Source organism: Cebus imitator, unplaced genomic scaffold (assembly GCF_001604975.1).
Source record: "Cebus imitator isolate Cc_AM_T3 unplaced genomic scaffold, Cebus_imitator-1.0 Scaffold469, whole genome shotgun sequence".
Lineage (NCBI taxonomy): Eukaryota > Metazoa > Chordata > Mammalia > Primates > Cebidae > Cebus > Cebus imitator.
The window spans coordinates 129,827-145,196 of NW_016107784.1; the positions used below are offsets into that span (position 1 = coordinate 129,827).

At 48.9% G+C, this 15,370-nt stretch overlaps 1 protein-coding gene and 1 pseudogene across 2 annotated transcripts; both read left to right on the plus strand.

Moving 5' to 3' along the window:
- The first annotated feature begins 6,472 nt into the window (after positions 1-6,472).
- LOC108291833 (major vault protein-like) lies at positions 6,473-9,615 on the plus strand. Its single transcript, XM_017512291.2, is given in 3 exon segments — positions 6,473-6,831; positions 7,026-8,917; positions 8,920-9,615. Coding segments are annotated over 3 exon segments (2,679 nt in total). The 5' UTR covers positions 6,473-6,706; the 3' UTR covers positions 9,582-9,615.
- Positions 9,616-9,699: 84 nt separating this feature from the next.
- LOC108291834 lies at positions 9,700-11,969 on the plus strand (annotated as a pseudogene). The gene is made up of 2 exons (XR_005197406.1): positions 9,700-9,995; positions 10,723-11,969. The product of XR_005197406.1 is annotated as an interferon-related developmental regulator 1-like (transcript).
- Positions 11,970-15,370: the final 3,401 nt, after the last annotated feature.

Consider the following 15,370-nt stretch of genomic DNA (forward strand, 5'->3'; position numbering starts at 1 on the left):
TTTTTTTTTTTTTTTTTTTGAGATGGTCTCAAAAAAAAAGTGCGTTGAGAGTGCATGCACTCTGTTGCCCAGGTCAGAGTGCACTTGTGAGCTCCATTTACAGTTCACTGCGGCCTTGACCTTCCAGGTACAGGCGATCCTCCCACCTCCAGCCTCCAAAGCAGCAGGGACCACAGGTGTGTGCCACCACACCTAGCTAGTATTTTTTATGATTTTGGTAGCAACAGGTTCTCCCTGTGTTGCCCAGGCTGATCTGGAACTCCTAGCCTCAAGCGATCTTCCCACCTTGGCCTCCCAAAGTGCTGGGATTACAGGCGTGAGTCACCAAGCCTGGTCAGCAGTCACTTTCATTCTCACTTCACTGGAGAGGAAGGCTCAGAGGCTAGTGAGTGGCCCAGGAGCATGCTGCCAGTGCTAAAAACTGCTGGAGTGACATTTTCCCACTGGCTCTCAATCCTGGCTGTATATTAAGAGTCAGAGGGGAGAACTTTTTAAAATTGCAGTGCTTGAACCTCACCCAGTCCAATTAAACAGAATCACCAGAGATGGATGGCTTTAAAAAAGATCTCCAGGCAGGGCACTGCAGCTCATGCCTGTTATCCTAGCCCTTTGGGAGGTCAAGGTGGGTAGATCACTTGAGGTCAGGAGTACGAGATCAGCTTGACCAACATGGTGAAACCCCAGCTCTACTAAAAGAGAAATAGGAAATTAGCTGGGTGCGGTGGTGTACACCTGTAATCCCAGCTACTTGGGAGGCTGAGGCAGGAGAATTGCTCGAACCCAGGAGGCGTAGGTTGCAGTGAGCCAAGATGTTGCCATTGCCCTCCAGTCTGGGCAACAAGAGCGGAAGTCTTATCTCAAAAAAACAAAACAAAACAAAAAAAATTTCCAGATGACTAGTGTGCAGCCTGAGCCGTGAGTCTCGGCTTTAGACCAGAGCTGCTCAGACTTAAACGTGTGTGCAAGTCGTTGGCGGCCAAGTTATAATGCCAGGGATTCAGTGGCTTTGGGGTGGGGCCCGAGGCTGCATTGCTAACAAGCCTCCAGGTGGTGCCACTCTGCTCACTGCAGATGCTGTAGGCAGTGTGGTCACTTGGTCAGTTGCTAGTTAAGACTCACTATGGGCCAGGTGTGGTAGCTCACACCTGTCATCCTAACACTTAGGGAGGCTGAGGCAGGCAGATTGCCTGAGCTCAGGAGTTTGAGACCACCCTGGGGGTGACATGGTGAAACCCCATCTCTACTAAAATACAAAAAATCAGCCAGGCTTGGTGGCATGTGCCTGTAATTCCAGCTACTGGGAGGCTGAAGCATGATAATTGCTTGAATCCAGAAAACAAAACAAAACAAAAAAGAATTGCTTGAATCCGGAAGGCAGGTGGACATTGCAGTGAGCCGAGATCGTGCCACTGCACGCCAGCTTGGGTGACAGTGAAAGTCTGTCTTAAAAAAAAAAAGACTCACTCACTGTATCGGCTACTCACAGTTGACCCTGAAGCTCTCTGGGAAGTAGTGACTCATGACTCATTTATTTATTAAGTTTTGCTGTTGCCCAAGCTGGTCTTGAACTCCTGGCCTCAAGCCATCCTCCCACCCTCAGCCTCCCAAAGTGTTGTGATTACAGGTGTGAGCCACCCTCTCACCCAAGAGCCCCTCTTTTAACTAGATGACGAGCCAGGTTTCTGCTTCGGACAGGCTCTTTAGTTCTCCGCCCATTTAGCCTCATGGTGGGAGAGATGCTGCTGGGATTTTGGGTGAAAGCTGGTTCTGGTTCTTGCAGGAGCCTCACGACACCTGAGGGAGGTGTGATCAGGCAGGACTGGCGTCTACACTGAGACTCAACTAGGGCAGGCCTCAGAAGCAGGGACTGAAGGGAGATGGGTGGGTGAGTGGATTTGGGGAGTTGGGGCCAAGCCTGAAGGCTGGGCAGAACCTTTCAAAGGTCAACACAATCCATGCCATTGTCTTTAGAGGGCCCTGATCTATTGGAAGTAAAATCCTCTAACTGCGCATGTCATCTGGAAGGAAACTACAAAAACCTAAATCTGAGACTTGTCAGGAATGTGCTGCTGAGTCAAAGGGTTTTCCTGGCTCACCTCCATGGATGGTGACGGTAGAAGGCAAGACCTGTCCTAGCTGAACCTGGCAGGTGGTGTAGGCAGAAGGCCCAGGTTTGGGGTATGGCAGGCGGGCGGTCAGGGAGGTGAGGTGGGGTCCCAGTGCTGATGCAGGGGCAGTTGGCGAGGGCTTGGCCTCAGAACAAGGCAGGAGTCCAGCCGTGAGGATGACTTGCTGAGTCACCGGGCTGAGCTGGGCGCGGCACTCAGCCCCCCTGACTGGGCCCAGCTGGGGCAGCAGATGGTGGAGAGGCCTCAGCTGTGGGGGGTATGGGGGGGTCATCAGTCAATGAGCCAATGGAGGCTGTTCCCAGAGCCCGCTTCCAACCTTGCATGGCTTTCTAGAGTTCAGATCTTCCCTGGGGGGCCTCAGAGCCCAGTCTGTACCTCCGCTCAGAGCCCCAGCCCTTCCTCTTCTCCCATCTGGTTTCCTGGCCAGGTTTCTGCCCTGCAGAGAACCCACCAAGGGAGCAGTGGAAAAAACTTTGCTTGGCAGTGAAGTCCCTACTTGCTGTTCCATCCCTGCAGCTGGGGTGAAACAAGATTTGCCACTGACCAGTAAACAACCGAGGCTTAAACCGGCGTGCCAGGTCAGATGGGGAGCCCCCGGCACTGGTTACATTCCCTAGATCCCACACTGGATAGGAAAGCTGGGCCTCAGGCACTCTTACCTCCCCTGCAGTCAGACAGGGTAGATGAAGAGCCAGGCTCTGTTCCGAGTGCTTTATGTGCTAACTTGGTTGATGATTTTGTAGATGAGGAAATAGGCATGGGGTGGTCAAGGGACTTGTCCAAGATCACTGATCCCAAAATGGTGAGAGCCAAGATCCAGGCATCCTGGCTGGGCATGGTGGCTCCATCTGTAATCCCAGTGCTTTTGGAAGCTAAGGCTGGATGATGACTTAAGGCTAGGATTTTGAGACCAACCTGGACAACAAAGACCTTACACCTACAAAAAATTAAAAATTAGCTAGGTGTGGTGGTATGTACCTCCAGTCCCAGTTACTCGGGAGACTGAGATGGTCCCTTGAGCTGAGGAGTTCAAGGCTGCAGTGAGCCATAATTTACACCACTGCACTCCAGCCTGGGCAACAAAGAGACCTTATCCCCCCGGCCCCCCGCCCAAAAAAAAAGGTCCAGATCCAGTAAGTCCCAGCCCTCTGGACTCTAGGAAGTTGCCTTTCCAGAACTGCGCCCAGTATTGTAGAGCAACTGGGGAGTGAAATCAAAGCTGGGCAGCACAGGGCAATAGGAAGAAAAGACAAGGTCCCCTTAAGAGTGGCGAGAGGAGGGCCGGGCGTGGTGGTTCATACCTAGAATCCCAGCACTTTGGGAGGCCGAGGTGGGTGGATCACAAGGTGGGGAGTTCGAGACCAACCCAACCAACACCATCTCTACTGAAAATACCAAAATTAGCCAGGCATGGTGGTGTGTGCCTGTAGTCCAACCTACTAGGGGGTGCTGAGGCAAGAGAATCGCTTGAACCCAGGAGGTGGAGGTTGCAGTGAGCTGAGATCATGCCACCACACTCCAGCCCGGGCGACAGAAGACTTGTCTCAGAAAAAAAAAAAAAAAAGTAGCAACTCTGATTGTTAGACAAGCTACCCTCCTAGAAATGAGGGGAAAGTAACTTTGAACAAAAATGAGCAACAGAAAAGTATTCAGTTCAGATCTCATAAAAAGTTGTAAGATGAAAGAATGAGCAGCAGAATAACCTACCTGTGATGTGGAGTGTGCCAGGAAAACATCCAAACTGTAACCTCTTTCAAAATGAGGCAAGGCAGTAAGGAAACAATATAAAAACATGAAAACAGCCCATCAGATTTGTAAGCCTTGGCAGTTCAGTTCAGAATGGGTGCCCCAATGACGGGACCATGATGTCTCTCTAGAAAGACAGGACCAGGCGTTCCACCAGGGTTCTAGTCCCAACAGTACCACTAACTTGCTGTGTGGCCTTGAAGGATTCATTGTCCCTATCTGGGGCTCAACTATTTAGAACTCCATTGTCCAATATGGGATCAACCAGACATGTTTGGCAATTTAAATTAAAATCACCTGAGTGTAGTAGCTCACACCTCTAATCCCAGCACTTTAGGAAGCTGAGGCAGGAGGATTGCTTGAGCCCAGCAGTTCGAGACCAGCCTAGGCAACATAGCAGAACCTCATCTCTGCAGGAAAAAAAAAAAAAAAATATTGCTAGGCCTGGTGGCATATATCTGTAATCCCAGCTAATTGGAAGGCTGAGGTGGGAGGATCGCTTGAGGCTGGAGGTTGAGGCTGCAGTGAGCCATGATTGTGCCACTGTACTCCTGCCTGGTCAACAGAACAAGACCTTGTCTCAAAAAATAATTTAAAAATTTAGTTCCTCAGATGCACCAGCCACATTTTATTTTTTCCAAGATGGAGTATTGCTTTGTCTTCCAGAGCCAGAGTGCAATGATGAGATCTCTGCTCACAGCAACCTCTGCCTCCGGGGTTCAAGCAATTCTCCTGCCTCAGCCTCCCGAGTAGCTGGGATTACAGGTGTATGCCACCATGCCCAGCTAATTTTTGTATTTTTAGTAGAGACAGGGTTTCATCATGTTGACCAGGCTGGTCTCAAACTCCCGACCTCAGATGATCCACCTGCCCCAGCCTCCCAAAATGCTGTGAGCCACAGTGCCCAGCCGCTAGCCACATTTTAAGTGTTCAGGAGCCACATGTGGATGTGGTTAGTCCAAAGACAGCACAGATTTAGAATATTTCCATCATTGTAGAAGTTTCCATTGGACACTGCTGAGTTAAAGGGTTTTTCAACAAGTGGGGGAGTGCAATGGTGTGGCCGTAAGGCAGTGTGGGGTGATGGGGACTGTGGTAGGTGGGGAAGCTTGTGTTCCATCTGAAGGGGCGGCTGAGGCTTGACTGTAGGCTGTGTTGCTGGTCTTCTAATTCTTCAAGTGAAGCAGGAATTGGGATTTTGTGAAGATTCACAATTTCTAAACAAAAAGTTGAAATTTTACGGATTGTAGGACTCAAGTATAACTCTTCTCTTGGGCTGTATCCAGCCTTTCTTCTGTAATTCATGGCTCCTGCCTGTTTTTCCTAGGCCAGGTCACTCCCTTCTTCCCTTGCATTTCTCACCTGGGGTGGGAGGCTGGGCAGATGGTGGAACTGATGAAAAGCCACTTTTTTTGTGACAGTCTCGCTCTGCCTCCCATAATGCTGGGATTATAGGGATGTGGCACTGCACCTGGCCAGATATTTTTGAGGCCACAACCAGACAAAAGAGCCTCCTCATCAGCTGGGTGCAGTGGCTCACACCTGTAATCCCAGTACTTTGGTAGGCAGAGGTGAGCAGGCCAGGAGTTCGAGACGAGCCTGGGCAACATAATGAGACCTCATCTCTACAAAAAAAAAAAAAGACATGGTGGCGTGCACCTGTAGTCTTAGCTATTCAGGAGGCTGAGGCTAGAGGATTGCTTGAGGCCAGGAGTTTGTGGCTTTTGTGAGCTATGATTGTACCACTGCACTCTAGCCTGAGCAACAGAATGAGACCCTGTCTCAAAAAATAGAGAAGCCTGACATGAGTCTCTTAAGGATGAGGCTCTGGAGCACCTAGTAAATGGTTCCATTTGTGTGACTCAAAGGGACATGTCCAAAGTCCGAGGGGTGCTGGGGGCAGGGATGGGGCTTAGGTAGGGTGTGTGGCACTCCACTCAGGATTCAGAAGCAGATGGATGGGATGGGTGAAATATGATCATTATCCCCCTTCTCCTTCCTCTCCACCCCACCCTTGCTCACAACTGCGGGAGCTGAGGGTGAGAGAACTGGGGGTGAAGGGGTGAGAGCGATTTGCAGTGTTTCTAATGCAGTTGGTCCTGTGGAAGCCTCAGTTCCATCTGGGATCCCTTTCACGAGCGGTGGGCCAGGTCTTCATATTCATCCCAGGATTACTGAGAGTGTAGGAACAGGGGCGGGGGTGTAGACACAGCTCATGCAAACATTTCCTTGTGTCTGTTATGGCTGAATCCTAGGCACTGCACTACCTGAGGCATACAGATATTCTTTGGCTATGGGCTGATGTTTGAATACAGCCAGGGCCTCAGGATTCTCAAAGCCTGCCCCTGCCCCCAGAGGAGCCAGACAGCTCCTCAGAGCCACTGCCTGTTAAGTGCTGGACAAGGCCACGTCACTGCCTCCATGGCTCCCCACTCTCCCAGCTTGCTGTATTTCTCCACCTTAGGGACTGGGAGTGCCTTGATCTGAAGCCCTTTGCAGTGCTGGTAGCAGTGTAGGTGAAGTGGTTGATGGGAGTGAGGGAACGGAATGGGCAAGGAAGCCTGAGCCTCTGTGGCTCACTGCATCAAGCAGTTCTTGGCAAAGGTATGGTCAGGATAGGCTGTGTCATCTTGGGTGGAGTGAAGACGGGGAACATGCGGATATGGACAGGAAAGGGTGCGGTGGCCTGGCTGGAGGAGGTGAGGCCGTATCCCACCAAGGGCCTCTCTCCAGACTCATGCCTGCCCCAGCCCAGGCTCCCCAGGCTCATCCTGTGTCCTCTCCCTTACCTGCCAGTCATCTTCTGGTGAGCTCTGGGCTTAGGAGTCACCATGGCAACTGAAGAGTTCATCAGCCGCATCCCCCCATACCACTACATCCACGTGCTGGACCAGAACAGCAACGTGTCCCATGTGGAGGTTGGGCCAAAGACCTACATCCGGCAGGACAACGAGAGGTAGGTGTTGGGGAGACTCAGGGCTGTGGGGGCCCATGGGTCTGGCTGGCGTGATCATCCTTTTCCTCCTCCCTGTTCCCAAGCAGGAGTGGCCCTCGCTTGGGTGATAGGTTTCTCTCATTTGGTGTCTCCTGTGGTAGTGGAGACCTGGTCCCAAGTCCTCAGGCCTCACACCTCTTCTCATCTTCCTGCAGGGTGCTGTTTGCCCCCATGCGCATGGTGACCGTCCCCCCACGCCACTACTGCACAGTGGCCAACCCTGTGTCGCGGGATGCCCAGGGCTCGGTGCTGTTTGATGTCACAGGGCAAGTTCGGCTTCGCCATGCTGACCTCGAGATCAGGCAGGCCCAGGACCCTTTCCCTCTGTACCCAGGGGAGGTGCTGGAAAAGGACATCACGCCCCTGCAGGTGGTTCTGCCCAACACTGCCTTCCATCTGAAGGCACTACTCGATTTTGAGGATAAAGATGGAGACAAAGTGGTGGCCGGAGATGAGTGGCTCTTCAAGGGACCTGGCACGTACATCCCCCGGAAGGAAGTGGAGGTCGTGGAGATCATTCAGGCCACCATCATCAGGCAGAACCAGGCTCTGCCGCTGAGGGCCCGCAAAGAGTGCTGGGACCGGGACGGCAAGGAAAGGGTGACAGGGGAAGAATGGCTGGTCACCACAGTGGGGGCGTACCTCCCAGCGGTGTTTGAGGAAGTCTTGGATTTGGTGGATGCCGTGATCCTTACGGAAAAGACAGCCCTGCACCTCCGGGCTCGGCGGAACTTCCAGGACTTCAGGGGGGTGTCCCCCCGCACTGGGGAGGAGTGGCTGGTGACCGTGCAGGACACGGAGGCCCACGTGCCAGATGTCCACGAGGAGGTGCTGGGGGCTGTGCCCATCACCACCCTGGGCCCCCGCAACTACTGTGTGATTCTTGACCCCGTCGGACAGGATGGCAAGAATCAGCTGGGGCAGAAGCGCGTGGTCAAGGGAGAGAAGTCTTTTTTCCTCCAGCCAGGAGAGCAGCTGGAACAAGGCATCCAGGATGTGTACGTGCTGTCGGAGCAGGAGGGGCTGCTGCTGAGGGCCCTGCAGCCCCTGGAAGAGGGGGAGGATGTGGAGAAGGTCTCACGCCAGGCTGGGGACCGCTGGCTCATCCGCGGACCCCTGGAGTACGTGCCGTCTGCCAAGGTGGAGGTGGTGGAGGAGCGCCAGGCCATCCCTCTAGATGAGAACGAGGGCATCTATGTGCAGGATGTCAAGACCGGAAAGGTGCGCGCCGTGATCGGAAGCACCTACATGCTGACGGACGAAGTCCTGTGGGAGAAGGAGCTGCCTCCCGGGGTGGAGGAGCTGCTCAACAAGGGGCAGGACCCTCTGGAGGACAGGGGTGACAAGGGCACAGCTAAGAGCCTCCAGCCCTCTGCGCCCCGGAACAAGACCCGCGTGGTCAGCTACCGCGTACCCCACAATGCTGCCGTGCAGGTGTATGACTACCGAGCGAAGCGAACCCGTGTGGTCTTTGGGCCTGAGCTGGTGTCGCTGGGTCCTGAGGAGCAGTTCACAGTGCTGTCCCTCTCGGCCGGGCGGCCCAAGCGTCCTCACACCCGCCGTGCGCTCTGCCTGCTGCTGGGGCCTGACTTCTTCACAGACGTCATTACCATTGAAACAGTGGATCATGCCAGGCTGCAATTGCAGCTGGCCTACAACTGGCACTTCGAGGTGAATGACCAGAAGGACCCCCAAGAGACAGCCAAGCTCTTCTCAGTGCCAGACTTTGTAGGTGACGCCTGCAAGGCCATCGCATCCCGGGTGCGGGGGGCTGTGGCGTCTGTCACTTTCGATGACTTCCATAAGAACTCAGCCCGCATCATTCGCACTGCTGTCTTTGGCTTTGAGACCTCGGAAGCCAAGGGCCCCGATGGCACAGCCCTGCCTAGGCCCCGGGATCAGGCTGTCTTCCCCCAAAATGGGCTGGTGGTCAGCAGCCTGGATGTGCAGTCAGTGGAGCCCGTGGATCAGAGAACCCGGGACGCCCTGCAACGCAGCGTCCAGCTGGCCATTGAGATCACCACCAACTCCCAGGAAGCGGCAGCCAAGCAAGGGCTCAGAGACTGGAGCAGGAAGCCCGCGGCCAGCTTGAGCGGCAGAAGATCCTGGACCAGTCAGAAGCTGAGAAAGCGCGCAAGGAACTCTTGGAGCTGGAGGCTCTGAGCATGGCTGTGGAGAGCACCGGGAATGCCAAGGCGGAGGCCGAGTCCCGTGCAGAGGCAGCCTGGATTGAGGGAGAAGGGTCCGTGCTGCAGGCCAAGCTGAAAGCAGAGGCCTTGGCCATCGAGACGGAGGCTGAGCTCCAGCGGGTGCGGAAGGTCCGAGAGCTGGAACTGGTTTATGCCCGGGCCCAGCTGGAGCTGGAGGTGAGCAAGGCTCAGCAGTTGGCTGAGGTGGAGGTGAAGAAGTTCAAGCAGATGACAGAGGCCCTGGGCCCCAGCACCATCAGGGACCTTGCTGTGGCTGGGCCTGAGATGCAGGTCAAACTGCTCCAGTCCCTGGGCCTGAAATCAACCCTCGTCACTGACGGTTCCACTCCCATCAACCTCTTCAACACAGCGTTTGGGCTGCTGGGGATGGGGCCCTAGGGTCAGCCCCTGGGCAGAAGGGTGGTCAGTGGGCCCAGCCCCGGGGAGGGGATATCCCTTCAGTCTGCTCAGATCCCCAAAGCTCCTGCGGACAACCACGTGGTGCCTGTACTGCACCCCTGACCAATAAAATGGACGTTTTGGGGCATTTAAGATTAAAAAAAGAAAAAAAAGAAAAAAGTGCAGCTCCATCAGCTGATCCTCGCTAAGCTCCGACTCTAGGCGGCACTGGGCGTCTCCGATGCCGAAGAACAAGAAGCAGAACGCTCCCCACCGCGGTGGCAGTGCTGGTGGCGGCGGCGGCGGCAGGTGGCCAGCATCGAAATGTTCAACCTTTTAGTGATGAAGATGCATCACTTGAAACAATGCGCCATTGCAGTGGTTATAGCGATCCTTCCAGTTTTGCTGAAGATGGACCAGAAGTCCTTGATGAGGAAGGAACTCAAGAAGACCTAGAATATAAATTGAAGGAATTAATTGACCTAACCCTGGATAAGAATGCAAAGACAAGGCAAGCAGCTCTTGAAGGTATTAAAAATGCACGAAATCGTTCTACTATAAGGACACATGTTCATTGCAGCACTGTTTACAATGGCAAAGACCTGGAACCAACCCAAATGCCCATTGATGATAGACTGGACAGGGAAAATGTGGCACATATACACCATGGAATATTATGCAGCCATCAAAAACGATGAGTTCGTGTCCTTCCAAGGGACATGGATGAACCTGGAAACCATCATTCTCAGCAAACTGACACAAGAGCAGAAAATCAAACACCGCATGTTCTCACTCATAGGCGGGTGTTGAACAATGAGAACACATGGACACAGGGAGGGGAGCATCACACACTGGGGTCTATGGGGGGAAACAGGGGAGGGACAGCAGGGTGTGGGGAGTTGGGGAGAGACAGCATGGGGGGAAATGCCAGATATAGGTGATGGGGAGGAAGGCAGCACATTACACTGCCACGTGTGTACCTATGCAGCAATCGTGCATGTCCTTCACATGTACCCCAAAACCTAAAATGCACTTAAAAAAAAGATTTTTAAAAAGTAATATGCCATTCAGGGATAGAAAAGATATGTTAAAACAAAGGCCTTCCCACACTGCCGGTGAAGGTGCAATGTGGTAGAACATTTCTGTAAAGCAGTTTGGTAACATGTAACAGGAACTTAGAAAACATTTTTATTTAAATGAATGATTCTACTTTTTGGAATTTACCCTTGAGATAATTAAAATTTAATTAAGAATGTAAAAAAAAATGCGCTGGCTTCAAAAATGCTGTATGAAGTTATTCTGGAAAGAAGAATGACTTTGACAGTATTGAACACTGCCTGAAAAAGGGTAAGAGTGATGAGCAACGTGCAGCCGCAGCATGAGCATCTGTTCTCTGTACTCAGCTGGGCCCTGGAATTGAAAGTGGAGCGACTTTGAAAACTCTTGGACCAATCCTAAAGAAAATCATTGGCAATGGGGCAGCCAGTATCCAGGTTAGGCAAACTTGTGCAACTTGCTTTGGTGTTTGCAGTTTTATTGCCGCAGATGACATTACTGAACCATACTCAACTCTGGAATGTTTGGAAAATATCTTCACTAAGTCCTACCTCAAAGAGAAAGACACTACTGTTATTTACAGCGCCCCTAATTCAGTGCTTCCTATCAGCTCGCTTCTTGCATGGACACTGCTGCTGACCATATGCCCAATCAACGAAGTGAAGAAAAACCTTGAGATGCATTTCCAAAAGCTTCCAAGCCTCCTCTCATGTGATGATGTACACCTGAGAACAGCTGCTACTGAATCTTTGGCACTTCTGTTTGAATTGGCCAGAGGAATAGAAAGTGACGTTTTCTATGAAGACATGGAGTCTTTGACGCAAATGCTTAGGGCCTTGGCAACAGATGGAAATAAGCACCAGGCCAAAGTGGACCAGGGAAAGCAGCGGTCAGTTTTCAGAGATGTCCTGAGGGCAGTGGAGGAACGGGATTTTCCAACAGAAACCGTTAAATTTGGTCCTGAACGTATATATATTGATTGCTGGGTAAAAAAAAAAAACCACACACACACACCTATGACACCTTTAAGGAGGTTCTTGGATCAGGGAGGCAGTACCACTTGCAGTCAAATGAATTCCTTCCAAATGTGTTTGAACTTGGAACCCCAGTGGTGCTTGATGCTGCAACACTTAAAACGATGAAGATTTCTCATTTTGAAAGGCATTTATGTAACTCTGCAGCCTTCAAAGCTCGAACCAAAGCTAGAAGCAAATGTCAAGATAAGAGAGCAGATGTTGGAGAATTCTTCTAGATTTTCAGAACTTGAAGACTATTTTTAATTTCTATTTTTTTTCTATTTCAATGTCTTTAAACTCTAAAGACACTTTTTATCTTGGATTAAGTTAGATAACTTTTGTAGTAAGGGTTACATTGCTTGTAATTTAATGTACAGTGTTGAAACTGGTGAGTTCTGATTATTATTCTCTGTAAATCAGTAAACATGTATAAAGTGTTTGTAAAGTCTGGTCATATTTTATTTATGAAGACAGCAAAGAAACTTTGATTTCATGATGGGAAAAACTATTAGCCAAAGTTTAATTTCTTACACTCTGGTTGTCAAAAATACTGATTTACTATAATGATATATACAGATAAGATATTTAACTTACTATCTTAGACAAGAGTTCTAGGTACAATTTTGGGATCTAATTCCTCTCGAAACGCTGCTGTATTTTTAATTTTGAATCGAATGTAGCTTTTAAAATTTTGTCACTGGCATCAACAAAAGGAATTACACCATGAGACCTTACAGCCGTCCTTAAAAGCCACTCAGTTGAACTATTGGGGGTTCATGATGAGTTAGCATACGCCAGAAAGGTTGCTAACTTTGACCTCTGAGAGCGGTAACACTGATTTTATCTGCTGTATGTGACTGTGCATTTTACTTTGAAATAAAGTTTTTTTCACATGAAAAAAATATATACATATATATGTATATACACACACACAATTTAAAAATTAGGACTCTCCAGATCTATTCAGTGTTTAAAATTACATTTTCTGTCCCACAAGTTATCAGAAAACTACCAGAATAAAATAATACATCTAAGAGCAAATGTCTGAGTCGTGTAAGGGCAACGTAATTAGTTTCCTCCCTTTTCTCTGAATAGTATTTCTGTTCTTTTTCCTGGTAATTGGAGGTAAAATTAACGGGGAATTTGGAGGAGATTGTGAAAATTTTGGATAGTCCACCAAAGGGTCAAGATCCACTGCTCAGACCTGCACTTCAGCTCAAATCATGTTAGTTGCTGTCATAAGGACAATGAAATTACCTAAAATTTTGTTTTGTGGGCTCTAGCTAATTATGTGTCCTGTTGTGAAATCATGTCTGACACAACCACCACCTTCATTTTATGATGATGTTGATAACTGTCTCACTAATCGCTCATCCTTTCCTACTCTCTCTTTCTACCTCAAGAATACAAAGTCGCCGGGCGCGGTGGCTCACGCCTGTAATCCCAGCACTGTGGGAGGCCGAGGCGGGTGGATCACGAGGTCAAGAGATCGAGACCATTCTGGCCAACATGGTGAAACCCCGTCTCCCTAAAATACAAAAATTAGCTGGGCATGGTGGTGCGGGCCTGTAATCCCAGCTACTCGGGAGGCTGAGGCAGGAGAATTGCTTGAACCCAGGAGGTGGAGGTTACATTGAGCCGAAATCACACCACTGCACTCCAGCCCAGCGCCTGGCGACAGTGTGAGACTCTGTCTCAAAAAAAAAAGAATACAAAGTCTGTACCTATATTTACCTGAGGCAACTGGGAAGCCACCATTCTATTTTCTCTGGTTTTGAAGCAAACCAATGTGATATCCTTTTGAGAACTATGATACCAAAATGACTGATAAGTGGTAGAAAATGAATTGAAACGTGCTCCTCTCTTGTATGAATAATGGGAATGAGTTATAATTTTCAAAATATTCCATAAATTGAATGTTTAAAACCAGACAGTGACCACTGAATGGCAGTTTACTTAAATCCAGCTGGGCTAAAGTAATATCTTCCAGACATTGGAACTGCATGGGAAGCAGTGCCCAACAAACTGTCCTCCCGCTGTAGATATGAGGAAGTAAACAAGCAAAACCTTACGTACATACTTTACCTACAGAAGGATCGAAATAAAATCAGCACTACATTTACTAAGAAGTAATAGGTAAGAGGAGGACTGCCAACGTGAAGGACGAGCAACACCTGAAGAAAGGAAGGAGGCAGAAAAATCTTTAGGTGTTTTGTCGTCCTCAATAGGTTTGTAAATGTAACCTTTATGAGACATGAACAAACACACACGGGAAGACAGCAGGATAATATAATAGTAAGAGTTGGAATGGGAGCTTGGTGAAGTTGAAAAGTCTTGCGGAACATTAAAAATGTAATAGTATAATTAAAATCCATATTAGAAGGCCGGGCGCGGTGGCTCAAGCCTGTAATCCCAGCACTTTGGGAGGCCGAGGCGGGTGGATCACGAGGTCAAGAGATCGAGACCATCCTGGTCAACATGGTGAAACCCCGTCTCTACTAAAAATACAAAACATTAGCTGGGCATGGTGGTGCGTGCCTGTAATCCCAGCTACTCAGGAGGCTGAGGCAGGAGAATTGCCTGAACCCAGGAGGCGGAGGTTGCGGTGAGCCGAGATCGCGCCATTGCACTCCAGCCTGGGTAGCATGAGTGAAACTCCGTCTCAAAAATAAAAAATAAAAAATAAAATAAAAAATAAAAAAATAAAATCCATATTAGAGCAAGTAAAGATAATTGACAGTACAGAAAAATAAATTTATCAAAGGAAGATAAAATTGAGGAACTCTGCGAGACTATTGAGGAGTAAGACAAAAATAATCAACAGGGACAGATATGAATAACACAACCTAAGGAACAGAGCTCTCTCCTAAATATGAATCACAGTAAATGGGATAAAACAGATAAGAATTTGATTGAAATAACAAAGTTTTCTAAATGGATAAAGGTAAATTAAACGTGTAAATTTAAACGGATCATTGTATTTTGGGAAATAAATAATGAAAAGAGACTCACTCATATTATCTGGCAACATATTAAGTACACAAGAAAGAATCTGAGGAAAAAATCATGAATTTTAAAAAGAGATAAACAATAATGTAAAGGAACAACAGGTGGCAATGAACATAGAGTAATGGATTATTGTAAGAAAATGTTTATGGCCCAAGAGTTCTCAACCAACCCACCTGTCATGTGTGAAGATGGTAGGACATTTTAGATTTATAAAGTTTTAGAAAATGTGCACCTGCACACAGTGTCCAAAATTACTTCAGAAAGACAAAACATAAGTGACTAAGAAAAATAGGGGAAAGCAGAACAGGGAGGAAAGCAAGGGAGGAGAGAAGAAAATGTGTGTCAGCAGGACATACCAGGCAAGTCCTTTCGGAATCAGCAAAACGCGTGAGAGGAAATGCTGAGTTTATTATTTAGGAGAATCTGAGGTTGCATTTTTTACCTCTTGCCCTGCTCTTCTTCCTTCCCCAGTCCTCCTTCCCTGGCTACTGTCTCTAGGGCTAGCAAGTGAAGGAGAAAGTAAGCATGAAGAGGAAGTAAATTTAGAAGGAATGAGGAAATGTATTGAATGTGAGGCCTATGACCTTTTCCTAAACAGTACAAGGAAGAACAAGAAATTCTGAAATATAGCAATGAAAATGAGGATTTTAGTGTGTCCAGGAAAGTACATATGATTCAGAAGACTACGACTCTGGGTTAAAGGACCATTAATTTTCTGTGTCAGTTTTTCCCCTTGTGACCATGATGTGTAATATTTGTTTGACCTTACTTGAATCTTAGTGATCCTTATACGGACATGGAGGATAAAAAGGGAATGGTAGCTACAGTTGT